Source organism: Dama dama, chromosome 19 (assembly GCF_033118175.1).
Source record: "Dama dama isolate Ldn47 chromosome 19, ASM3311817v1, whole genome shotgun sequence".
Lineage (NCBI taxonomy): Eukaryota > Metazoa > Chordata > Mammalia > Artiodactyla > Cervidae > Dama > Dama dama.
Window position 1 is genome coordinate 90,206,936 of NC_083699.1, and position 26,011 is coordinate 90,232,946.

Here is a 26,011-nt window from a genome sequence, read left to right on the forward strand (position 1 = left end):
CAAAAATACTGGAGTGGGTTGCCATGCCCTCCAGGGGATCTCCTGACCTAGGGATTCTATGGCTCCTGCATTGCAGACTTAACCACTGAGCCACCGGGGAAGTCCATAGCATGCTACTTGGTACAAAATAACATGTAAATTGTTGTGCCTCCCAAGGCCCCTCCAAGTGAACTTGAAATGTGCCATTATAGCCTGTATTTTAAATAAGATTCTCCAAACAGGCCCTCCAAATTTGGCAACAGTTTGTCGAACTACCAAGTCAGGATGTATGAGCACTAACAAATTAATTTTATTCCTATAGATTTATTTTTTGCCAGTAATATGTTAAAGGTAACCTGCCAGAAGTATGTGTTAAAATTTATACAGCATGAAATAGAAACATCCTGCTCATTCATTTACACTTCCCTATACGTGAGGAAATAGAAAAATGTGAATGCAATTTCCTTTTAAGTCAAATTAAAACACATTCTCCTTTGTCAGTTGTAGAACTGCAGCGTCCCCTTGTGGGGTTGTTAGTAACTAAATGAAAACTCAAGAAAAGCTTTACCTTTGGGATTTCAAGCATATTTTTTCTAATCTTAATAGTAGGAAAGAGAATAATTACCATAATAGAATTCTGTTGTTTGAGAAGTATTCGTTTGCTTTCCCTTTCCACATTATTTCTATTTAGCATTTACTATTAGAATCTTTTCCTGAAAACTGATTAAAAAATTTTTTTTAAATTATTTTTATGTATTTGGCCTTGCTGGATCTTGGTTGTGACATGTGGGTTCTAGTTCCCTGACCAGGTATGGAACCCAGGCCTCCTGCATTGGGAACATGGAGTCTTAGCCACTGGACCACCAGGGATATCCCCTGAAAACTGATCTCTTGTGGTTCCAATTTTGTTCTCAAATTGTGACATGATTCAGTTATTTTCCATTTCCTTTGTTAACTAGTCAGTTCCTAAGTGATGGTGCGTATTCTTTATTCTGAAACTTCTGTTAAAGTGTTAGGATTAGCTCGTTAGTGTCGCTATTAGCTAGTTTTAACTTTCACATATGTAAATAACAGAACTCATTCACATGGTTCACAGTTCAGAAGATAGAGGTTATCTCCTGCCCCTGTCCCACAGCTAACCTCTTCTGAGGCAACCCTGTTTTGAGTTCCTGGAAATATTTTCTGTAAATATAGGCAAATATGGATATGTCCATCTTTCCTCTTCTTTACATGAATGAACACATGTTGTATCATGTTCTATACCTTTTTTTCACTTAGCAATTTAGTAGAACTTCATTAAGTATTTGTTGACTTCTTATAGTGGTTAAGAGTATGGACTCTAGAACCAGACTACTGTGGTTCAAATCCCATCTCTGTCATTAACTACCTGGGCAATCCCAGACACCAGGTGTTCCACCTGAATGCCTTTATTTTCTTTGGCTATGGAATGGGGATGGTACACTTAATACCTGCCGCCCAACATTAGAGGATGAATTGGTTTCACATAAAATAAGTGCTGTGACCATGGGTATCTCTCACACTCATCATTATAGTTATTGCTGCTGTCATCACCATTATTCTGCATCAGTACATACAGAATTTTTGCATCTTTTTTTTTTCCTTTGGTACCAGTATTCCACTGGTTTGGAATGGTATAAATGAAGAGAACCTTAGTGCTAATATAGTTCTGTCTTATTTTACCAGTAACCTGGTGTCAGAGAACTTAATATGTGCAAAACCTTTGTGTGATTGTACATATTGGTACAATAATTTCCTCCTAGATGATCCAAAATAAACATTAAGAAAATTGATGCAAAGATCTTTTCATGTTACAGTTTTTTAATTTTGAAAGTAAAATTCGAATAGAAGTAAAGCACATGGCGGAGGGTTTTTTCCAACATAAGCACTTCATACAAATTTAAAACTGGATTAATATTTACTTAAGATGAGTTGGTTTTCTCATTTCCTAGTTTTGGGACCTGTCTTTGGTAAAAATCCATTGACACTGATTATCTTTCTGGAACCAGAAGTGACATTCAAGTATTGGAAAACCTGCCTCTGAACAGTTATTTTCCAGCTTAGGCAGCATTATTCACAAATAATGGTAGTCTTTGTCTGCATACCTCAATTTTAATTATACAGATCTTGTTAAAACTTTCAAATGCTGACTTTTTTTTTCTTTTAAGAGGCTGACTCTTGAGATTATTAGAATTGCTTTTATGCCTAACTATAAATTGAAAAAAAAAAAAAAAAAGTGAGCAGCTGAGTGCCCTTTTCAGTTAATAACTTCTTTTTATTTCCTGTTCCTTATTCTTTCAAACTGAGAGTTCATTTAAAAACTGAAGAAAAATATACTTGAGTTTTTTTGTTTCCCTAGACCTTAGACACACCAGATACCCTCGATATAACAAATCTTGAGGTTTTTCTCTTTAACTCTAATTCATACAAGATTGGTTAATTCACAAGGGATCCTTCAGATGGTCGAAATTGAGTTTTTTGTAACAATATTTTAAAACAACTAATCACATTTACATAATTATATAAATAACTTTTGATCTTTAGTTATTTAATATATTTTAAGTGGTAACAGTTCTATGTAGATAAATGTTTTATAAATCACATTTACTGTGTGCAAAGCACTGTTCTAAGTGCTCTGCTTATATAACCTCCTTAGGGTTTTTATAAGGATTAGTCATTTAGATACTATTTTTAACCCTTATGTAACAGATAAGGAAACAAGCACAGAGAGATTGAGCAATTTGCCCAAGGTTGCAGAGCTGGAATTTGGACCAAATTCTTTTGACGCCAAAAGTTTGTGCTCTTAACCAGTGTACTATAGTAAGTTAGTACTTTTCACCTAAATGCTGTTGAATATGTTTAAGACTCAAAAATATTGTCTGTTTTAAGTTGTCAGCAAATATTTGAGTGTCCCTTTTAATATTATTGAAAAGAAATCGAGTGAGTGATCCCTTCTCATTAAAAATTTAAAAAAAGAAGATCTTTTCAAGGAATGGGTGGGACAATTTTGCAACTCCATATTTTGTTCCAGTAGATATGGATGAAATACTTTGTCCATAGGAATTTCCCATTCCTGCCAAAGAAACCCAAGGAGACAAGTTGAAAAAGAGTGGCCAGAGAGAACCCTTCTGGAGTTCCTGAGCACCCTAAAACAGTGTATACATAAAAGTCAATAATTGGCATATCACTGCCTGAACCCCTCTGCAAAGAATGTGTCATGTTAGGACTGTAGACCTATTTTGCGGATATTTTGTAGTTTTATGAGAATACCAGAGGGATAAGGCATTCCTTCTCCCAGTAATTTGGAGATAAGGGAATAATACACTCTGAGGATAATTTCTATAGAACAAACCAAAACAGAGTCTGTAAACCTGACTAGAGTGTGGGGATATTGTTTAGGGTGGGTAAGTGCAGTCCCTGGGAGGCAGAACCAAGTTTTAACTGTAATACAAGTAATCTTATTCTACCATATATGGAAAACAGGAGTTAGAATAGAAGGGGCAGTTAATCTAGAACAGTAAAAAAGGCTCCCAAAGAGGCAAACGTGGGTGAGTACTGCCCATTCAGGCCTAGTCATGGGGTAAGAGCAATCTGTTCTAGAAGCGTTGTTCTTTCCTTGGCAGAGTTGTCTTAGCTGCGAGATTAAGAGTCCATAAATCTCTGTGTTATGTCCTTGTACTCACCACAACACACCTTCTGATAGATAATTTGGCTTTCCAAATAGCTTGCCAGTAGGTAAAAAAATGTATTGACCAAACATAAAAAACTATATATTAACAGGTAAAAAAATGTATTAGTTGAAACCACTACAATATTGTAATTAGCCTCCAACTAATAAAAATAAATGAAAAAAAAATTTTTTTAATGTATTAGTTGAAATGAAAGATTTAGATGAAACACTGTGGAAAATGGTGATAATAGTTAAGCCAGGTGATAAATGCATGGGGTTGATGGTGAGGGTGTTGCTTCCTAATGTATCATTCTTCTCCCTACTTTTGTGAATTAACATTTCCATAATAAAATATATCAGTCACAAAAAAGTACAGGTATCTTTGCCACTCGACTGCAGTATAGACTTACTTACAGTCTTCTCTCTGTATTCATGGGGGATTGGTTCCAGGAATTCTGTAGTTCAAACCCATGTTGTTCGAGTGTCAGCCGTATTTCTTTCCATAAATTTAGTAATTGGTCTCCTATTTTAAATATATTAGTCTCTGCTCCATCATTGTGATTCGGATTCACTTCTAGATGTGCTGATTGAACTAGGTATCTCAATTTGCAGAGCTACAGAACATACTACACTACATGGTGTAGTGTATGTATGTACACATACATAGTACACTGTGGGAAATTGACCAAAGTGATGCCCATGTCAGGATGATTGGGGATTTGCTACCTAGACTTCCATTAGAGGCACTTCAGAGTCATCTTTGCTAACAGGCTTATATCCAGTTATTTCCGTAGGCAAATTATTTATACCATTATTTCTCAAATCAGAGAGTAGAAGTTCTGAAGCTTGGTTTTCTGAGACAGGAATTCCTTTTTTGTGGGTAGTGCTATAATTTCTATATAATTTCTTCTCCTTATATTACCATTCCTTTATCTTTTAAATGTTGCTTGGTTAATTCTTTAGTTCTCATTTATCTTTATCATATCTTTCTCAAAGTTAGTATTCTGTTAAAACCTCCTCTGTCCTATTTTTAATCAAGTTAGTGTATTAGGGGAGGACATAAGTGGTAGATGTCAGAAGTAAATATCAGAACTACTGACTTCTTTATAAAAAGCATTCTGGCTAAAGATTGAAGGAGGAATGATAGAATTATAGTTATCATTTTGAAACCTGTGCAGATTAGTGACTCTTGGCAGTGATCATCAATAATTGCAAATATCACAAAAAGGAGAAAACAGTGACATTAGTACCTCCTGGTGTAGCTACACAATACTATCAATGTATTCCTACCAGAATATCAAATCTCAATCTAACCAAGCCCCTAGATACACTCCAGTATCCAGTATACTCCAGTATACAGGAAATAAGAGGAGACAGAAGAATATGTTAAATGATACCATGGAGATAGAGTTAACATAGTCCCAAGACTGGAAAATTCTATAAATAAATTATCTGATTTTTTAATTGATTGAATCCATCAACCAATTACAATCTGTGAACTTGGATTTGAATAGACTATAGAAAACTGTTCAGTAAGTTTGGGAGAATTTGAATACTGACTGGATAATGGTAAATTTGAGAAGTTTTTAATGTATATAGTAATATATGCTGAAATATTTATAGATGAAATTAGAAAACACCTGTACATTGCTTTAAAATAATGTATAAATGGGATGAGAGGAGTGAGTAGAGATGTGGCTAAAACAATAATGGCTTTGAACTGATAATCAGTAATGTTAGATGATGAGTACATGGAAGTTCAGTATTCTGCTCTTCTTACTTTTGTATAATTTTTAAATTTCCATGACAGTCTTTAAAATTAACTTAGATTTCTCGTTTTGGTCCTACAAATTCATAAGAATCTGATTTTTGCAGCTGAAATCATTTTCAGTATAGTTGCAGTGCTAATCCTTTAATAATATAAAAAACTTTTTATAAACCTCCAACCACTTACTCTTAAAAAATAAGTTCAAATTTTTACAATATAGGATTCACTTTAAAATGAGATCACTTACTTCTTCTTATAGTATGTCTTATCTATTTTAGCCAAATGTATCTTTCTTAAATTTAGTTAGTAAAAAGTTATTTTTGATAATACATTGGATTTTAAATCTTTTATAATTTTTTTCCTAACCTGCAGGCTAATCAAACTCTTACTCAGTCCTTTTGAGATCTTGAGTTTTGTCTTATCTATTCATTTTTTGTTTCCTGGATAAAAATCTATTTTTAGTTTTCTTCACAGCCACTACTTAGCCTCTGAAAATTAATACTCTGCTATTTAATGAATTATCCTAACATTAAATATTGACTTTTTAAATTTTTTTTTATAGCTTAGCTGTTTAATTATCTCATTAGCTTTGATGCACATTATCACTGCATAGAATTGATTGTATTTTTACTTTAGGTACTTGCTACAACCAAGAGACAATGGAAACAAGTCATCTAAAACTGATGACCTGGGGTCCCTTCGATTAAATATATGTTATACAGAAGACTGTGTGCTTCCTTCAGAGTACTATGGTCCTTTGAAAACACTGCTGCTAAAATCACCAGATGTTCAGGTACTTTAAAAATCTTGTGTGTTACTTAATAGTCAAGTGAAAGTCACTCAGTTGTGTCCAACTCTTTGTGACTCCATGGACTTGACTATAGGGAGGTCCGTGGAATTCTCCAGGCCAGATTACTGGAGTGGGTAGCCATTCCATTCTCCAGGGGATCTTCCCAACCCGGGGAACAAACCTAGGTCTCCCACATTGCAGGCAGATTCTTTACCAGCTGAGCCTCCTGTGAAGCCCAATATGAAAAATTTATAATTCTATAAATGATGAAGAAAAGATTTCAGAGTATCAAATTTCATTAAAACTATATATATGTGAGATAAGAAAGCCTTCTTCAGCAATCAGTGCAAAGAAATAGAGGAAAACAATAGAATGGGAAGGATTAGAGATCTCTTCAAGAAAATTAGAGATACCAAGGGAACATTTCATGCAAAGATGGGCTCAATAAAGGACAGAAATGGTATGGACCTAACAGAAGCAGAAGATACTAAGAAGAGGTGGCAAGAATACACAGAAGAACTGTACAAAAAAGATCTTTACAACCCAGATAATCACGATGGTGTGATCACTCACCTAGAGCCAGACATCCTGGAATGTGAAGTCAACTGGGCCTTAGAAAGCATCACTACAAACAGAGCTAGTGCAGGTGATGGCATTCCAGTTGAGCTGTTTTAAATCCTAAAAGATGATGCTGTGAAAGTGCTGCACTCAATATGCCAGCAAATTTGGAAAACTCAGCAGTGGCCACAGGACTGGGAAAGGGTCAGTTTTCATTCCAGTCCCAAAGAAAGGCAATGCCAGAGAATGCTCAAACTACCACACAATTGCACTCATCTCACATGCTAGCAAAGTAATGCTCAAAATTCTCCAAGCTAGACTTCAGCAATACATGAACATGAACTTCCAGATGTTCAAGCTGGTTTTAGAAAAGGCAGAGGAACCAGAGATCAAATTGACAATGTCCATTGGATCATCAAAAAAGAGAGTTCCAGAAAAACATCTATTTCTGCTTTATTGACTATGCCAAAGCCTTTGACTGTGTGGATCACAATAAGCTGTGGAAAATTCTTTAAGAGATGGGAATATCAGACCACCTGGCCTGCCTCTTGAGAAATCTGTATGCAGGTCAGGAAGCAACAGTTAGAACTGGACATGGAACAACAGACTGGTTCCAAGTAGGAAAAGGAGTACATCAAGGCTGTATATTGTCACCCTGCTTATTTAACTTATGCAGAGTACATCATGAGAAACGCTGGGCTGGAAGAAACACAAGCTGGAATCAAGATTGCCGGGAGAAATATCAATAACCTCAGATATGCAGATGACACCACCCTTCCAGCAGAAAGTGAAGAAGAACTAAAAAGCCTCTTGATGAAAGTGAAAGAGGAGAGTGAAAATGTTGGCTTAAAGCTCAACATTAAGAAAACTAAGATCATGGCATCTGTTCCCATCACTTAATGGCAAATAGATGGGGAAATAGTGGCTGACTTTGTTTTTTGGGGGGCTCCAAAATCACTGCAGATGGTGACTACAGCCATGATATTAAAAGATGCTTGCTCCTTGGAAGGAAAGTTATGACCAACCTAGACAGCATATTAAAAAGCAGAGATATTACTTTGCCAACAAAGGTCCATCTATTCAAAGCTATGGTTTTTCCAATAGTCTTGTATGGATATGAGAGTTGGACTATATATAAAGCAAGCTGAGCACCAAAGAATCGATGCTTTTGAACTGTGGTATTGGAGAAGACTCTCGAGAGTCCCTTGGACTACAGGGAGATCCAACCAGTCCATCCTAAAGGAGATCAGTCCTGGGTGTTCATTGGAAGGACTATATTGGACTGAAACTCAAATACTTTGGCCACCTGATACAAAGAACTGACTCATTGAGTCAGTTGATTGAAGGCAGGAGGAGAACAGGACGACAGAGGATGAGATAGTTGAATGGCATCACCGACTCAATGGACATGAGTTTGGGTATACTCCGGGAGTTGGTGATAGACAGGGAGGCCTGGTGTGCTGCAGTCCATGGGGTCGCAGAGTCGGACACAACTGAGCAACTGAACTGAACTGATGTGTGTCTAGATATACACGCACATACTGTACGTGTATGTGTGTTTTACTTGAACCAGAGTACTCTATACCAATATCTCCTCCAAATTTCATCTCTGATAAAAAGTTAGAAAATTATTTTGGTCAATGTTATGTGCCAGCCTGGATGGGAGCGGAGTTTGAGGGAGAATGGATACATGTATATGTATGGCTGAGTCCCTTTGCTGTTCCCCTGTCACTGTCACAACATTGTTTGTTAATCAGCTATACCCCAATACAAAATAAAAAGTTTTTTTAAAAAAAGTTAAAAAATTAAATATTATTCTATATAATTATTACAGTTAAAGAGCATGTTTGAATTACTTTTTAATGGATAGTGATTGAACATTTAATCATGCTTCTCTGATTTTGTGCTTGTTTTTCATCTTTCTGTATTCTAGCCAATATCTGCCTCAGCTGCTTACATTTTGGGTGAAATATGTCGAGATAAAAATGATGCTGTTTTGCCCCTTGTACGACTGCTGCTCCATCATGATAAACTTGTTCCTTTTGCCACTGCAGTGGCAGAATTAGACTTGAAGGAAACACAGTAAGAGTTTTCTTTTGTTAAGTGTTAATTATGCACCACTGAAATTGGGCCTTAATTTAACAAAATTTTTCACAATCTCAGTTCTTTTATATTGACCAACCTTTCTGTAGAGAGGTCTAAAAGGACTACATAGCAAGTAATAAAAGGCAGTTCTTTAAGTTAACAAGCAGTGTCCGCCAACAGTAAAGTTAACAATTAATGATTTTTTTTTCCACTTAGTGTCAAAATTTCCTGTTCCTAATCTTTGCTTTGTCATTGTAATGGTTCACGTGTCACAAATAAAACACCAGGATGGAAGGTTTTTTTCCCCTTATCCATTATATATATATCACCCTGATATGCATATGTGATATTAAAAGCAATCAGATGGCTTCCCGTTCCTATCAAGTCTAACACTTGTTTTAGAGACACACACTACTTTTGTAGCTCAAATACAGGTTGCTTTTCTTGTTAGCTTGTTTTTTTATATTTTTGTTAAGGGATTTTCCTAGGTGTGAAAATCCTTAGAGTAGCAAACTTTTAAATGGTTGGTAAAAATTACTAAAATTGTATACATGATCAAAGTCAAATACCTTGTTATTGATTTTACAGCCTTTGTTTATTGCACTTGGTTTTACCTTATTTCTGTTTGTATTTCAGAGATGCAAACACAATTTTTAGAGGAAACTCCTTGGCTACCCGATGCCTGGATGAGATGATGAAAATAGTGGGAGGGCACTACCTGAAAGTAACATTAAAACCTATTCTAGATGAGGTACAGAATATACCTCAGATAATAATATTTTGTCATTATTATAGTGTCTCTTCCATCAGGTGATCTGGTGGTATGAATGACATATCCATTCGTACATTACTGAGAACATAAGGCTGAACACTAAAGTAAAATAAATGATATACTTTTCCTTTAACGTGTTTTTAGTTGAATGCACATTATAATGTACTCTACATAATTATTTATTCCTTACAGGATTTATTGTCGCTAGAGTTTCAAATATGTGCAAGTTTTTTTGATATAGTTCTTTAGGTGTATATATTATCTCTGGAAGAGGGTTTTAAACTTGATTACAGTTTAAATTTTTATAATTAATTTGTGTGATCAGAAAAATAATAGTTATTGGGTTTGCCAGAAAGTTTCCTTATGCTGTTAATTGAAAACCCAAAAAAACTTTTTGGCCACTCTGAATTTTTTATTTTTCCAAATTAATTAGAAAAGAGCATTAAATGAAAATTTAACTATTTTCCAGATATGTGAATCCTCAAAATCCTGTGAAATTGATCCTATTAAATTGAAAGAGGGAGATAATGTAGAAAATAATAAGGTAAGCCTTTGCTGACTTTATAACTGTGTTAAAATTGGTCTTAATGGTGTATCTATCTCTCACTTGTGTTGTAGTAATGCTATTTGGAGGGAAGCAGTGCTTTTACTTACATGATACCCATACTATTAGCAGCATTCCCTCTGTCTAGTTTTCAGAGTGCTATTTCCCTGATTTCTGTTTGTATCGTTTTATTCTCTGTTGCTTCCTGTGAATTTTCTTCTATACATTCACCTCTTGTATCTAACTAGTCTAAATCGAAGTTATTAAATGAGGTCAGGATGCAAGTTGTCTTTTCACTGAATGAATTTAGAGAAGGGAAGCAAAGCTTTAGAATACTAAATAGACTAGTATATCTCATTTTCACTGCATTTTTTTCCATAAAAGGTATTGAAGATGTGTAAAAGTCAAAATCTTAATTTTCACCTTTTTAAACCCTGCAGGAGAATCTGCGCTACTATGTAGACAAGTTGTTCAGTACAATTGTCAAATCAAGTATGAGCTGCCCCACTGTAATGTGTGATATCTTCTATTCTCTAAGGCAAATGGCTACTCAAAGATTTCCTAGTAAGTGCCTTGTTTTACTAAAATATGCCCTTCCTTTTACTGTATGATTTTCTGTAGACTTATGTATTTGGTTTATGTAAAAGGTTTAAGGTTTTAAGTACAGTCTTTTTGGTTATTAAAAATAGTTCTAGCTTATTAATGAAATGTATGATTTAATGGCAACTTTTTTACATGCCAGTCAAAATCACCACTGTTTTTAAGAAAGGCAGAGATTTCAAACTACATATTATATAAGTAAACATTTATACTGGGTGCTTGTAAGACTATTAAATATGATAAATAAAAACACCTTTGTCATTTGTGCCAGCTGTATTTTCCACTTGCATGCATTCAAAATAGTGAGAATTTTTAGTTCCATACAACTGACTAGATTTGACAGTTTGAGAATGCTAAGGTTTCATTGGTGAGGGGTTTTACAGAAATGACTTTAGACATTAGAAACATCTCTGTTGCAATATACCTAGAATTTTGAGGTACATATATCAATAACTGGCCTGCTTTAATTTTGCAAGAGCAGCTGTGTCCAAGCTTTGCTTAGAATCATTTCATAAAATTAATAGTTGCTACCTCTGGTTGTCAATACTTGGAATTATTCTGTTTCTATGCATCTCTGATAAGTAAATAAAGTTATTTACTATGGCTCTTTCCTGATCTGCTTGTAATGGGGGGAGGGTAAAGGAGATAAGGCAGATAAGACTTAAATTATCAGTCTTACCCAGCTATGTGAAACTGTAAGTTTATTTCTGTAACCATCTGAAGAGATTTTGCTACTTTATCATATTTTTCAAGTGTGCATGTGCACACAGGTATTTGCAGTTATCTGCCCCTCCACTAAATTATCTAAAGCTAAAGTGAGCCTGAATTCTTTACCTAACAGGTAGATAAATTCAGCCCTAGATGTCTTTGCTAATTACAGTGAGGCTGTAAACAGTTGACTTGAAATAAGCATACTAAACCCAGACTTTGTAACAAATATCAGGGGCGAGGGGGACAGAGACATTAAAATATAGAAGGGTGAAGTGCTGAGATTTTATTTTTAAATAGTGAGTTTTAGACCATAATAACCTTATTGAGGGCTTAGTGAGCAGGACAGAGCTAGCCTGAATTAGCTCCTCTCTCTCACCTGCACACCACCACATGAGGCAGGTGTGTTCTCCATCAGTTAATGAAATGTAGGTTTAGGGAAGTCAAGTGATTCGCCAAATGGCCTGTGACATGGCCAGCAGTCATGCTGGGTCTCAAACCTGGGCCCAACCCACTCCAGTGTGTTACTAATCACTGTAGTCTACCCAGGGATTTTAACCTTCAATGTGCATTAGCTGTTTAATTCTTGTTTATATGGATAATCTAAAATACATTTTACGATTTTTTTAATAAATGTAAATTTATTTCCTTAACTGTCTCTTTGTTGGCCTGAAATATTAATGTGTCTTCATATTCTCTGTAGACCCCAGTAGTGATAATTTTGTTCTCATAAAGTATTTGCATTATTTTCTCATTTGTACTTAACTATCCTGGAAAGATGGGTGGGGAGCGAGGAGGAAGCAGTCACGGAAGCAAATGTTATTATATTACTATAAAGTATATTGTACTTAGTCGCTCAGTCATGTCCAACTCTTTGTGACCCCATGGACTGCAGCCCACCAAGCTCCTCTGTCCTTGGGGATTCTCCTGGCATGAGTACTGGAGTGGGTTGCCATGCCCTCCTCCAGGGGATATCTTCCCAACCCAGGGATCAAACCCAGGTCTCCTGCATTGCAAGTGAATTCTTTACCAATGAGCTACCAGGGAAGCCCAAAAAGTATATTAGTATATTATTATATAAAGAACTACACAGTAAATGACTTGGTGGCTGCGCGCTGAGTTGCTCAGAAGAGTTACTCAAACCAAATGCAGACATTGTTTCCCTCACCACCTGCTTCTCTGCCATCTGATTGATTGTTATGTTAAGTGTTGACTCCAGTCTGAAAGGAAAGCTGTAGCTGAGTGATCAAAGCCACAAGTTGTCTTCAGCTCATCTGCATTTTTATAGGTCATATTGGCAGATTTTTACAAGTAAAGATTTCTAATTGTTTTTGTTATACAACCTTTGATATTACCAAGATTTCTGAGGGAGAACTGAAACAATATCCTGAAACTGAAAGCAATCTCCTGTCCTAGTCTTAGGGGATTCAGTATTACCACTGAATAATACTAGATACTACTTTTATTTTTGTTGTTGTAGTTTCAGGAGTCTCTTCTTACAGATGAGGAAAGAGGTATTTTTGCAAATTAAAGTATTTCTCACAACCTAGCAGCTTTGCCTTTCATTTTCTTTGTTATTTCTTACTATTCTTTTTTCAGGTTTCATTTTTTTAGTCATAGGATTTTTTCCCTTTAATTTGGTCATAACCATTACGATCATTTCATCAACTCAATTCCTACTAGCCAGGTTATATTTATCTCCTGTTAAGTTTACATGCTTCTTTCCAGTACTTTTGTCACTTCGTTTTGTAACTCAGTGTTCGGTGCATGACGTTTCGCCGTTTTTCCCTGCAGATGACCCTCATGTTCAGTACTCTGCAGTGAGCAGCTTTGTATTTCTTCGTTTCTTTGCTGTAGCGGTAGTGTCACCTCATACTTTTCATTTGCGACCTCATCATCCAGTAAGTGTTGTTCTTTTCAAAGCTTTGTTCCATTTTTGTTTATTTTTATTAAAGTAAGAAAAGACAAATAACAGGCCAGTTGCACTTGGCTGTGTTTTCTTATAACCAGTACTTAAATTTAACTGGTTATTTTCCTTAGCCATTTCATTCTTTCAGAAAAGGCTGAAAGTCCCATTATTTTTGTTGTTAAAAGATACTTACAAGTGAGTAATAAAATGTTTGTACTAGTTGCAGCTTGGTGATGGGTAGGAAGAGAGTTCATCATCTTTTCCCTCTGCTGTTGTGTACATTTGTAAATTTCTTTACAACAGGGTTGTCTTTTTCTTTCATTAGTTGTAGGTTTAATCTTGCAGCTATCTTTAAATCTCACAGACATTTGAGGAGGCTCATTTCTGAAAGGTGTAGAAACTTTCATTGGAATGTAATTTGGTGTCTCCATATTTACTTTTTATTCACCTGAGATATTATAAGTGTATGAGATTTAAAACTTAAGGCATATAATCTTTTTGTTCTAAAGTCATATTTACTTAAATCTGAATCTACACTATGTAGATTGACATGTTTCTTAACATTTTGCTATTGTTTAGTCGCTAAGTCGTGTCCCAACTCTTTGCAGACCCATGGATTGCAGCACGCCAGGTTCCCCGTCCTTAACATTTAAAACTCCTTATTTTTGCTGTTTCTTTTTCCTTCTCATACAGTATATTTTTGCTAAGTCTATAACCTTTTATATTCCAAACATTTTATAATCTTATCTAATTGTTTTTTTTGCTGATTTTTGTAGCAAGTAGTAATAATAAAAGCCAATATTTATTTAGTGCTTGCTTTGCACTACACCTTGATCTAAGTACTTTACATGTTCTAACTTAGTTCTCCCAGTAACCTTATGAGGTAGGTTCTGTTATAATCTTCATTTATAGATAAAGTGAAAGTTGCTCAGTCATGTCTGACTCTTTGCGACTCCATGGACTATACAGTCCATGGGATTCTCCAGGCCAGAATACTGGAGTGAGTAGCTTTTCCCTTCTCCGGGGGATCTTCCCAACCCAGGGATCGAACCTAGGTCTCCCACATTGCAGGTGGATTTTTTACCAGCTGAGTCACAAGGAAAGCCCCATTTATAGATAAGAAAATCACAATTCAAGAACTTCTTTAGGGTCATACAATTAAAATATTACAATTTGATCTCGCTCAGTTTGAACTGGGTTAAATGAGAGTTCTGGCCCACTCAGTCCTCCCAGACTATGAGCTCACTTCTGTTCCTTACTGCCTCTTAACAGTCATGTGTGTGAACACCTGCAGTATATTCAATGCTCTGCTCAGCCCTGGAGAGGCACTGATGAGGAAGACACACTTTCCCCTAAGGAAACTTGCTAATACAGTGTAGGGGAGACACACAGGTTTTGTAGTTAAACTTGGCTCTGAAGGCCACCTCTCCTCTTCGCAGCTACACACTGGCCACTCATTTAACTTGAGAATTGAGTAAAACCACACTGCTCTGGTAGTGACACACCTTTTCTTGTCAAAGAACAAATGATCTGTGAGTAGCTGCAGTGGACCAGTGTCCTTTCGTCATACGGCTGTCTTTTCTGTGGCTCGGTTACTGAAGCTGTACAGAGCTCTGGAGCAGCGAAAGCGTGGTATCATTCTGGACATAAACAGAACTCCTACCTCTGAACTTGTGACCTTGCCTTATATTCAGGCTTGAATTTGCACATCCCTGTAACAGATGGGTTGCAGTAAAATCCTTCTAATCACAGACTCTGTATTTTAGGTCACCTTTCCAATCAGTATGCCGGAAGGACTGCTTCATACTGTCATATAACTTTATTGTTTGTTTTTAAATGAACCTTTCCTTCTAATTGGGGAAATAAGGCAAACACCTAAGACACAGTCTAAAACTGCAAACATAAATCTAGCACCTGATTAGTACCAGGTGAGCAGTACAGACAGTTCATACTATAGAAAATGAGAGCAAGGAATAATCCTGGTGACCTGAGAGTGATGACATTGTCAGGACCAGTAATGAAAGTTACAGAGTGATTGAAGAGGAGAACTGCCATTTAGAAGTTCTTTGAATTTTGAGAAGTCAATTTTAGTAGAGGAGAAAAGAAGAAAATCCAATTGAAAAAGATTGAGGAATAAGTAGATGAATGCAGTTTTACCCATACTTGAGCAGAAAGTCTTGATGAAATTCACTTCAAATTCAGCTTGTTAGCAGATTGTTGAGAATTATATATTCTTCAAAAGCAGAGAATTGGAGGGACCTTTTATAGATACAATGGAATCCTGGATGTTGTAGCTAAAACCTTTTCTGAATAACCATAATTAAGGTGTGTAACTGTTTCATAAGTGTATCATAACTATCATATCTCAGGTATTTCTTCTTTTTCAGAAATGCCTTACGTCCTTAGCCATCTCTTCACTTCATAGTCACTGTCTATTTTCAGTGTGATGATACTAAAATATTACGGAATATCAACCACTTTAGTTTACTAAAGCATTTCTGTATCTAAATTTTCTTGAATATGTCTTGATGGCAGATATTGTTTATCTGAATCTCCAGACAAAAAAGATGTTTTATATAGTGATAGATGAATTAGTTATACAAAATATATGGATGGGTGAAAACTCATCAGACTATATACATTTAAAATTTGTTCATTTCACAGTATGTAAATTATACCTCAATTTAAAAAAAAAAAGCAGCAAAGATTTGTTAGAGAACACTATTTGGTCAGTTTTATTTATATTTACTTCTTTCTACAGACAACCCTGGAAAACACCTTGGATTGTAGACTCAAATAGTTACTTTCTGCTAAAATCCTACATGAACTGAATGATTTCTCATTTCCTAAGCTGAAGTTAGGTCTTTGCTTCCGTGGTGAAAACAATTGATTGCAGAAGCCATAAGATTATTGAATATGCTTACAAGTGGGTTGAGTACAAAAAATTTGGAAACTACCATTTTAAGTCATAAAGTAGAAAGAAGTAGATGCCATTGACATTCCAAAAGTAAATACAATTTTTTTAGGTAGTCCCATCTACCATACAGTTCAGTTCAGTTCAGTCGCTCAGTTGTGTCCGACTCTGCAACCCCATGAATCGCAGCACGCCAGGCCTCCCTGTCTATCACCAACTCCCAGAGTTTACTCAAACTTATGTCCTTCGAGTCAGTGATGCCATCCAACCATCTCATCCTCTGTCGTCCCTTTCTCTTCCTGCCCCCAATCCCTCCCAGCATCAGGGTCTTTTCCAATGAGTCAACTCTTCACATGAGGTGGCCAAAGTATTGGAGTTTAAGCTTTAGCATCATTCCTTCCAATGAACACTCAGGACTGATCTCCTTTAGGATGGACTGGCTGGATCTCCTTGCAGTCCAAGGGACTCTCAAGAGTCTTCTCCAACACCACAGTTCATAAGCATCAGTTTTTCGGTGCTCAGCTTGCTTCACAGTCCAGCTCTCACATCCATACATGACCACTGGAAAAACCATACTGTACCCCTCCCTAAAAAATAATATTGATTAAATTATGATTTTCAAAAGTAACATGTCATTAGATATATTTACTTCAGGAGGGATTGTCAATTACATATGGCTTCTTTAGTCTTTTAATTCCTTAGTCCAGTGAGTTGTGCCCATCTTTTGCTATGTTTTAACTGGTTTGAATGAACATTTTTGAGTCACTGTTTTAGAGCACTGTTTAGAGCAAAAAGTCTGTTCTACTTTTCACACAAATTCTATTCCTTGAAAACCTAACAAGACTTTTTGTATCTTTTCTGTGTTCTTTAGGATCCACAGACAATCAGAACATTAACTCTCATCTCAAAAACTATTCAGACTTTGGGAAGCTGGGGGAGTCTGTCCAAAAGCAAGGTGAGTGTTACTTTGTATTGCTTTGTGTTCACACTTCTAAATGTTGTTAAACCCTATGATCCCTGCTCCCTCACTGCTCACTCCCTTCCAAATTAAAAACAAAGCAAAATCAAAAAACTATATATACATAGAGAGAGAGATGGGATAGTTGTCTTTTAAAAAACATCTTGTCTTAGTCACCTGTTAAAGAAGACAGTTTCGTTTAAACTAATGTGTCTAAGATGGGGTGAAGAATCTAGTTAACAGATGTAAGAGTCTTGTCTTTATCTTTTTGTGCCATAATCATCCAGCAGCTCTTGAGAGAAATCTTCAGCTCCAAACCCCATAACTCTCTTGAAATATATGATTGAACCCCTTTAGGCCCTAATCCTAAACTTAAAAATACACCCCATTATATTCTGTATTCTTAGTTCTCTACTTAACATATATAAGTTCTGTGTATGTGTGTGTTTTTTTTTTTTTAGTCAAGTTTCAAAGAGACATTCATGTGTGAATTTTTCAAAATGTTTCAAGAAGAAGGATATATTATGGCAGTTAAAAAGGTAATGATTGTTTTACTCTGGAAATATTAACTTCTTATCAAATAGCATTAGGGAAATAACATTTTATATTGTTCCTAGGAATCAATCCCCAGTTTAGAAAAATACATTTAAACTATCTGTCAAATATAAAAAGACTATCTTTTTCTGCCTTTCTCCTTCCATACATAACTATGGGTTTTCTAGCTATGGAAATACCTAAATGAGTTTTAGCAACAGCTACTATTGCCAGTGTTTTTAGTAACACAAATTATAAATATCTAGAGTTAAGATTTATTAACAGCAGCACCGTTGACAATTTGGTTGGGTATTTCCTGACTATGAGGGGCTTTTTTGTACATTGTAAAGTGTTTAGCAGCCTGGCCTCTACTATTAGGTGCAAGTAGCACAGTCCCGGTCTTTACAACTAAAAATGTCTGTCTGTAAGCACTGCCAAAAGTCCCCTGAGGAACAAAATTGCCTCTGATTGAGGATCTCTGGTCTAGGGAGAAAGGCTTAATGGTACCTGGTATAAAGTGGGCACTTAATTGACACGGGAAAAAATATATAAATTATTGAATATCTCATATACAGTATCGGCTTGTGGTTAGTAACCTGAGGAAAGTTAATTTAATATGTATGAAAGCCTTCAGTATATAATATCCTAACAAAAGGCCTACAACAAACCATTGCTATACTTAGAAGCTGAGAATGTTTTGAGAAAATTTTTAGTTTCTTGAGTCTTTAGTTCTGAGTCATCCCAAACAAAATATGGCATTGTTATAAAACACTAAAAATTTGTAAAGAAAAGTTATTTTGAAGTATATCTAAGCTTAGCTTGAAGAAAGTACTGTCTTCTTTTTCACAGTTCTCACTTAATGAATCCAAACTAACGAGGTCAGATTTTAAAGATTGCATTCAAGTTCTGTAGTGTAATTCACTGGTGACTGTCAAGAGTATATTTTGTTGAAGAGCACACTTTGTTTGTATTTTTGTGTGTGCACTTTAAAAATTCTTACAAGGACTCATCAATGAAGATGATCAATTTAAAAAATTAAAGCCAGTTGGAACTCTTTCATCTAGAATAACAATGTAAGTTCAACCAAAAAAAAAAAATTTAAGCAGTGATTGAATGCTTTTGAGGAAGAAGTCTTTGAAAAGAATATGCAGAGTGGTACAGTGGGTGAGAATCCGCCTGCCAGTGTGGGGGACACAAGTTCAGTCCCTGGTCTGGGAAGATTCCACGTGCTGCGGAACAGCGAGCTCACACGACGCAGGTCCCGACGCCTGCACGCACGACAGCCCACCAGCCGCAACTGCCTTCCTGCCTGCTGTAGCTGCTGACGCCCACGAGCCTGGGGCCTGTTCTCCGCCACAAGAGGAGTCACCGCCGCAAGAAGGCCACACACCACAGCCAAAGAGAGCACACATGCCGCAGTAACGACCCAGCACGTCCAAAAGGAAAAGAAGTAAATAATTTAAAAAAATTTTTTAAAGTAACTCACATGTCCCCTTAAAAAAAACACACACTAAAAAACATTCAAAAAAGAATATGCAAAGAACAAGCTGCCTTCTTTATTTTTAGGACATTGTTGAAACAGTTGTGAGACGGTGTAGGCAGACTTCTGTTGGCAAGATTATAATGTACTGTCTTTTGTTTAGGGGCTGTTTTTCCATTTCCATGACCTAGGCTCTGGCAGCATCTGATTTCTTTTTCCTGATACAATCATCAGAATGTGTGTAGTGGGTAATGTCAGTGGAGAAAGTATTTAAGGGTGCCAGGAATTTAGTCTGCCCCTGATCTGCTCTCAATCAACCACTCAAGTTCCCATAAACTATCACTGTGGTACATCTGTTGTGTCAGATTTCTATAGGATATTTTGCCTTAACATAGGAATTTTCTTTATTATTTACTGGCTAAATCTAGATATGTACAGCACTAGGAGTTGCAAAAGCTTATGAAACCCAATTTTTCATTTAATTAGTAGTGCTCTCACTAGTGACATTGGTCACTGCTCCAGAAGAGAATAGTTTATAACTCTGAATCCTATACTTAATTTCCACAAAGTCTAGGAGGAATACCAGAATAGGTCTATTAACAGGTTGACCATATAATTTTGTGTCCAAACCTACAAAGTTTTCAAGAATAAAAAGAAGTACTTTGATTATGCCAGGACCAAAGTTGTAAACAGAATGGCCCTGAGCAAATTGAGGCCTATATTCACCCTGCCTAGAGTCCATCTTAATTATTATGTTTCCTTTCGCTTTATATAACTAGGTTTACCTCATTTCCTTAAGAGTATAACAAATAAATAATAAATTTAATAACTATAAATAATAAATATCAAATAAGAAAATTAGTGCCCACAGGCAAACACTAAGAAATAAAATATTCAAGTAATTCTTTCTCACTCCATTAGTGGATGGTCCATTTGTGAGAACTGAAGATGTAACAGGACACTTCTTTAGTTCCCTTGAATACTTGTTCTTTGTCACCCACATATGATTCAAAAGAAACTTTGTCCTTGTTCTTTCACTTACTAAGATTTCTTCCATTGAACTTGAAGTAAACATTATACTGGAAAATACCATAAATGGAGATTTTCATGGGCAATCTGTAGCCAGCCTTAGGAGAAAATGACTGTGCCCACAAATTCTACCTTAGATTATTCACTGTCATCCTTACTGGAATGTACTTTGTTTTTGTTTTAAACCCTAAGCGGGACAACACAGAAAAACATAAAGGAAAAAACAAGGACTAAACAAATAGTTCACTTATGGGGCAAAATAGGAGTCTTTTCTAAGAACAGGAATTGTCCGTGAACCCTGAAATTTCCTCTCCTATAAAAAGAAGGCCACACGTCAGGAATCTCTTGACCAGTTGAGGTAACATATTCATGAAGCTGAATGCTCATCATTGGGTGGTTTGCCATTGCTGGATTTGGGTATTCCAGATTTTCTTGAGCCATCATATTCTCACATTTTCCATAGGAGGTTTCTAAATGGTTATTAGATTTCCAGGTTATTCCAGAGAACCCAAATTATACTTTAGTCATAACTGAAATATTAGCTCTGAGGGCTGAAGTCAATTATGTATAATAAAAGTCAGCAAACTTTTCTGAAAGGGCCAGTGAGTAAATACTTTAGACTGATGGCCATGTAAAGGCACTGCTGCATATTTTTCTATGATTTTACAACCCTTTGAAAATTTTTAAAATGTTCTTTTTTTTTTCCATTTATTTTTATTAGTTGGAGGCTAATTACTTTACAATATTGTAGTGGTTTTTTGTCATACATTGACATGAATCAGCCATGGATTTACATGTATTCCCCATTCTGATCCCCGCTCCCACCTCCCTCTCCACCCGATTCCTCTGGGTCTTCCCAGTGTACTGGGCCCGAGCACTTGTCTCATGCATCCAGCCTGGGCTGGTGATCTGTTTCTCCCTAGATAATATACATGGTTCGATGCTGTTCTCGAAATATCCCACCCTCACCTTCTCCCACAGAGTCCAAAAGTCTGTTCTGTACATCTGTGTCTCTTTTTCTGTTTGGCATATAGGGATATCGTTACCATCTTTCTAAATTCTATCTATATGCGTTAGTATACTGTATTGGATTAAAGATCTAAATGTAAGACCAGAAACTATAAAACTCCTAGAGGAGAACATAGGCAAAACACTCTCTGACATGAATCACAGCAGGATCCTCTATGACCCACCTCCCAGAATATTGGAAATAAAAGCAAAAATAAACAAATGGGACCTAATTAAACTTAAAAGCTTTTGCACAACAAAGGAAACTATAAATAAGGTGAAAAGATAGCCTTCAGAATGCGAGAAAATAATAGCAAACGAAGCAACAGACAAAGGATTAATCTCAAAAATATACAAGCAACTCCTGCAGCTCAATTCCAGAGAAATAAATGACCCAATCAAAAAATGGGCCAAAGATCTAAACAGACATTTCTCCAAAGAAGACATACAGATGGCTAACAAACACATGAAAAGATGCTCAACATCACTCATCATCAGAGAAATGCAAATCAAAACCACAATGAGGTACCATTACACACCAGTCAGGATGGCTGCTATCCAAAAGTCTACAAGCAATAAATGCTGGAGAGGGTGTGGAGAAAAGGGAACCCTCTTACACTGTTGGTGGGAATGCAAACTAGTACAGCCGCTATGGAGAACAGTGTGGAGATTCCTTAAAAAACTGGAAATAGAACTGCCATATGACCCAGCAATCCCACACCTGGGCATACACACCGAGGAAACCAGATCTGAAAGAGACATGTGCACCCCAATGTTCATCGCAGCACTGTTTATAATAGCCAGGACATGGAAGCAACCTAGATGCCCATCAGCAGACGAATGGATAAGGAAGCTGTGGTACATATACACCATGGAATATTACTCAGCCATTAAAAAAGAATTCATTTGAATCAGTTCTAATGAGATGGATGAAACTGGAGCCCATCATACAGAGTGAAGTAAGCCAGAAAGATAAAAATGTTCTTAACTTGTGGGCCTTACAAAAACCAGTTGAATTTGGCCTGCTGAGCTATAGTTTGATGGTTTGATTCCCTGACCCACAATATAGATTCACAACCTGTATCAAAAATCTTTGGGAGCAGAAGTATTTCAGAATTCAGTTTTTCAGAGTTTTGAAAGATAATAGGTATATGCTATATATTATAGGGGGTCACAGGATAACACCCCATAATCAAACACATGAATGTTTACATAGCATATGAGTGAATATCCACCCTGAGTAGGATAAATACAGGCTTTAAATAGCCTTTCCCCAGTTCACATTAAGTTACTGTAAGTGAGTTTACTATAAATCAGAAGCAAAAAGGTCAGTGTACTCAGAACTTTATAGGTTTCAGAGTTGCAGTTAAGGGATTGTGGGTTGAGTTTTTGCTATAGGGACACATATTCTGGGTTTTAAGTAACTTTAAGGATAAGCTTTTTAGAATACCTGTTGTATGTATTTTGGGGACTTCCTCTACAATTAAATATGTGTTTTGCTTTGTTCCTTAATGAAGAACTTCACTATATTATCTATCTGTGACACTGATAAACCGAATTTAAGATGTACCTTATCACAAAGTGTAACATTTGCCCCTTTCTTCGTTTAGTTCTTGGATGAAATTTCATCTACTGAAACGAAAGAGTCCAGTGGTACAAGTGAGCCTGTGCACCTGAAAGAAGGGTAATTTAATGAAATTAGATATTAAAGTCGTGTTTCAGTATAGACAGCAAGTAAGTACAGAGAGCATGGGTGCAGAAGTGAAGAAGAAGGGGTTTTGTTCTGTGCTAAAACTGCCCATAACATCAGTCAGGTAATTCACCCTCACTATCCTATTAACTTCATGCCATACGGACATGACTTTCCATACAGTGCGAGAGTTGTTTTCAAAAATAGTGAGACTGTGGGTGTTAGATCACTTTGAAAAAAAGTAACAGCATTGTTCAGTGTTAGTGTTTTCATTGGAAGTTAAAGGGGAGAATTACTCATTTGGCCTTTTTAGTTCTGGGTAGTACAGTTGTAAATATTAAATTATTTGAAGATTTTATTCCCTTAGTATGGCCAAAATAAATGTAGCAGTTATAGATGGCAAAGACGTTTCATATACTTAATACAGTCTTTGATAACTGTTCATGTCATTTAAAATTAAAAGAGGAAAAATAAATAAAATTAAAAGAGGAAATGACTGTGCCCATTTTTTTTGTTTTGGATTAACTCTTAACATTTGTAGCTAAATGTTTTACATCTGTTGTTTTGGCAGTGAGATGTATAAAAGGGCTCAGGGAAGAACGCGGATTGGAAAAAAGAACTTCAAGAAACGGTGGTTCCGCTTAACAAGCAGAGAGCTCACCTACCACAAGCAGCCAGGTAGTTGTGTTTACGCTCTTTTGCGGGGTCTGTTCCTGGTTCCCAGTGAAGATGTCTTTTTCCGCTGCTTAATGTGACTAGTGAACCTTTTTACTAACGGTCATAGTTTATGCTTTCTCACAGTGACGCATACACACTAAAAATATAGTAAATATGTGACTAGTGACACCATGTAAATAACATTTTTTTCTCTTACACTGACTGTCTTGTGTTACTAAAAATGATGTTCCTACAGTATGCTCTGTTTTCTAAGAATCCATGGTAAATGTTTTTTTTTTTTTCATTAGTATATAAGGAACAACAGTTAGATATTTTAGAACTTAGAGGTTTCTTTAACTTCCAGAATCAGATTGGTGAGAATCAGTTTCTAATAAATGAGAGTGTTTCAGTAGTTTGCCAGAAATTCCCACAGTTATACCATAGATGGTGTTTCCTATTCAGTTAAAACATTGCTTCATTTATATTAGCCTGGCTAACTCTTAAGATGAAAATTCTAGTAATTTGCCTCCTGAAAAGGCACAAATTGTCTTTCTGGGTAAAGAAAGCCATCTTCATATAGTGTGATTTGAGAGTTTCAGAGAGGCAAAGTTTGTCCCTCAGTGGACTGACATAATGCTTATCATCTCTGCCTTTTGAGTGTATTCCTTTGGGGTAAAGCATTATCCATAGAAGGCCACTAGCCTCATGATATCTTGGCAAGAACTTAGTATCTTGATCATAGGTAACATACAGTAAAATCCCTTCTATTTGAAGTGATCAGGACCCAAAGCGTCACTTAGCCAAAAAGGTCAGTTAAAGCAAGAATCACTTTAAAACAACAACAAAAGATGCATGCATAGCTTAAGTAGTTATATGTTTGTTTATTAGCCTTTTGATATAGAGCCAAGATCTTTTCTTGGTTGATTTCTCCAAAGTGAAGCTGGAAATTATTAATAAATACTTGAAATGTAATCCAATTATAGAATCCTTTTAGAGTCACGATAGTTACTCTAAGCTTTTGCCACTGTCTCACACCCATATAAATCAACTTGATTTGTGTGGGTGCTGGTCTCCTTTTTTGAAAAGCTTTTCAGAGTGCCTGATTTTCAGATAAATATATGCCTCTTGGTGTCACTTCCTGTGTGACACTTACTGTGTCACTTACTTACCATGTCACTTTACATAATGTTAAGTAGATTATAATTACAGCATGGAAGAATGGCATAAATAAGTCTGGGAACAAACCTAGCAGACTCTAATCAAAACAGCCTAACCAGTGGAAATCAAAGGGTACAAGCTTAGTAAAACCCTAGCAGCCACAAGGATTCGGTGTTGCATGAGCATCACTCAGGATGTTTCACAGAGGAAATGGAGTCTTGGTTAATCTGTCAAATCTGTTAGGTAAAGAGTGCCTGGTATAAATTCTGAAATGATAAACACCAGACATAAGATACTTTCAAGAGAATGTCGTTTCAGTTAAGTATGGGTGCTTCATTGGAGATTGTTAAGGAGGAAAGTGAAAAGAAATTTTGTTTCATAATTCCTTAGAATCTTTAGCCAGAGTGACCAAATATGTCCAAATACAGTAGTAAGACATATGAAGCCAGATGCACTATATTTTTAGGCACCTAGATATTTTGTTGTGGAATATGAATATTCTAATGACTAAAGATCAACAGGCTGCATCCCTGCACTCTCAGACAGCATTCTTTAAGCTCCACATGTTTCTTAAAGTTTTAGTGGTTATAGTTTATGTTGAATACTATATAAATGCTCTCACATATATAGTAACATTTTAATAATAGCTGGCATAATATGCTGATTATGTTTTCATAAGTTAGTCATTCTCTATGAATAAATTGGCTATTTTCTCCTCATTTAAAGTATTTTCTAATCTAAACCAATATTCTGAAGTCTTCTTTTCTTTAAGACTTTAGGAATCAGATGATAGTTTTGGACCCTTTTCTTCTAGAAAAAAATGCACGTACACACAGAGACTCAAAGTCTCACATATAATTTCAGGAAGTTCATAATTCCAGAGGCCAGTGCACAGTTCTCAGGAACTTCTGTTCTATCCAGTGATCGTATGAGGATAAAATTCTGTAGAATGATTAGATTGGTCTAAGCTATAGAATAGACACATTAGAAGTTCCATTTTCAGGCCTTAAGAAATTTAACATGTTGGAATGGCATTGGTGGAATGACCTCTGTTACATGAAGTTTCGAGATTATTTACCGAAGCCTACAGTTTTAAGCACCCATGCTTTTTGTTTTTAACTGTTTTGTTGGATTTTTCCAAAATGTATTACATGCCTCCCTGCCTTCTAAAAAAGAGTTCAT

The 26,011-nt window shown here is 36.1% G+C and overlaps 1 protein-coding gene across 2 annotated transcripts in view; it reads left to right on the forward strand.

The window, feature by feature from the left end:
- The window catches only part of RASA2 (RAS p21 protein activator 2), a 119,703-nt gene that overhangs the window by 77,604 nt on the left and 16,088 nt on the right, over window positions 1-26,011 (forward strand). The window contains exons 10-19 of one of the 2 annotated variants that reach the window (XM_061167736.1): window positions 6,072-6,228; window positions 8,717-8,865; window positions 9,505-9,619; window positions 10,110-10,184; window positions 10,625-10,748; window positions 13,287-13,393; window positions 17,187-17,270; window positions 17,735-17,812; window positions 22,935-23,008; window positions 23,586-23,695. In XM_061167736.1, coding sequence (XP_061023719.1) covers window positions 6,072-6,228; window positions 8,717-8,865; window positions 9,505-9,619; window positions 10,110-10,184; window positions 10,625-10,748; window positions 13,287-13,393; window positions 17,187-17,270; window positions 17,735-17,812; window positions 22,935-23,008; window positions 23,586-23,695 — 1,073 coding nt within the window. The remainder of the gene's footprint in view (window positions 1-6,071; window positions 6,229-8,716; window positions 8,866-9,504; window positions 9,620-10,109; window positions 10,185-10,624; window positions 10,749-13,286; window positions 13,394-17,186; window positions 17,271-17,734; window positions 17,813-22,934; window positions 23,009-23,585; window positions 23,696-26,011) is intronic. The other variant, XM_061167737.1, reaches the window with a different exon arrangement.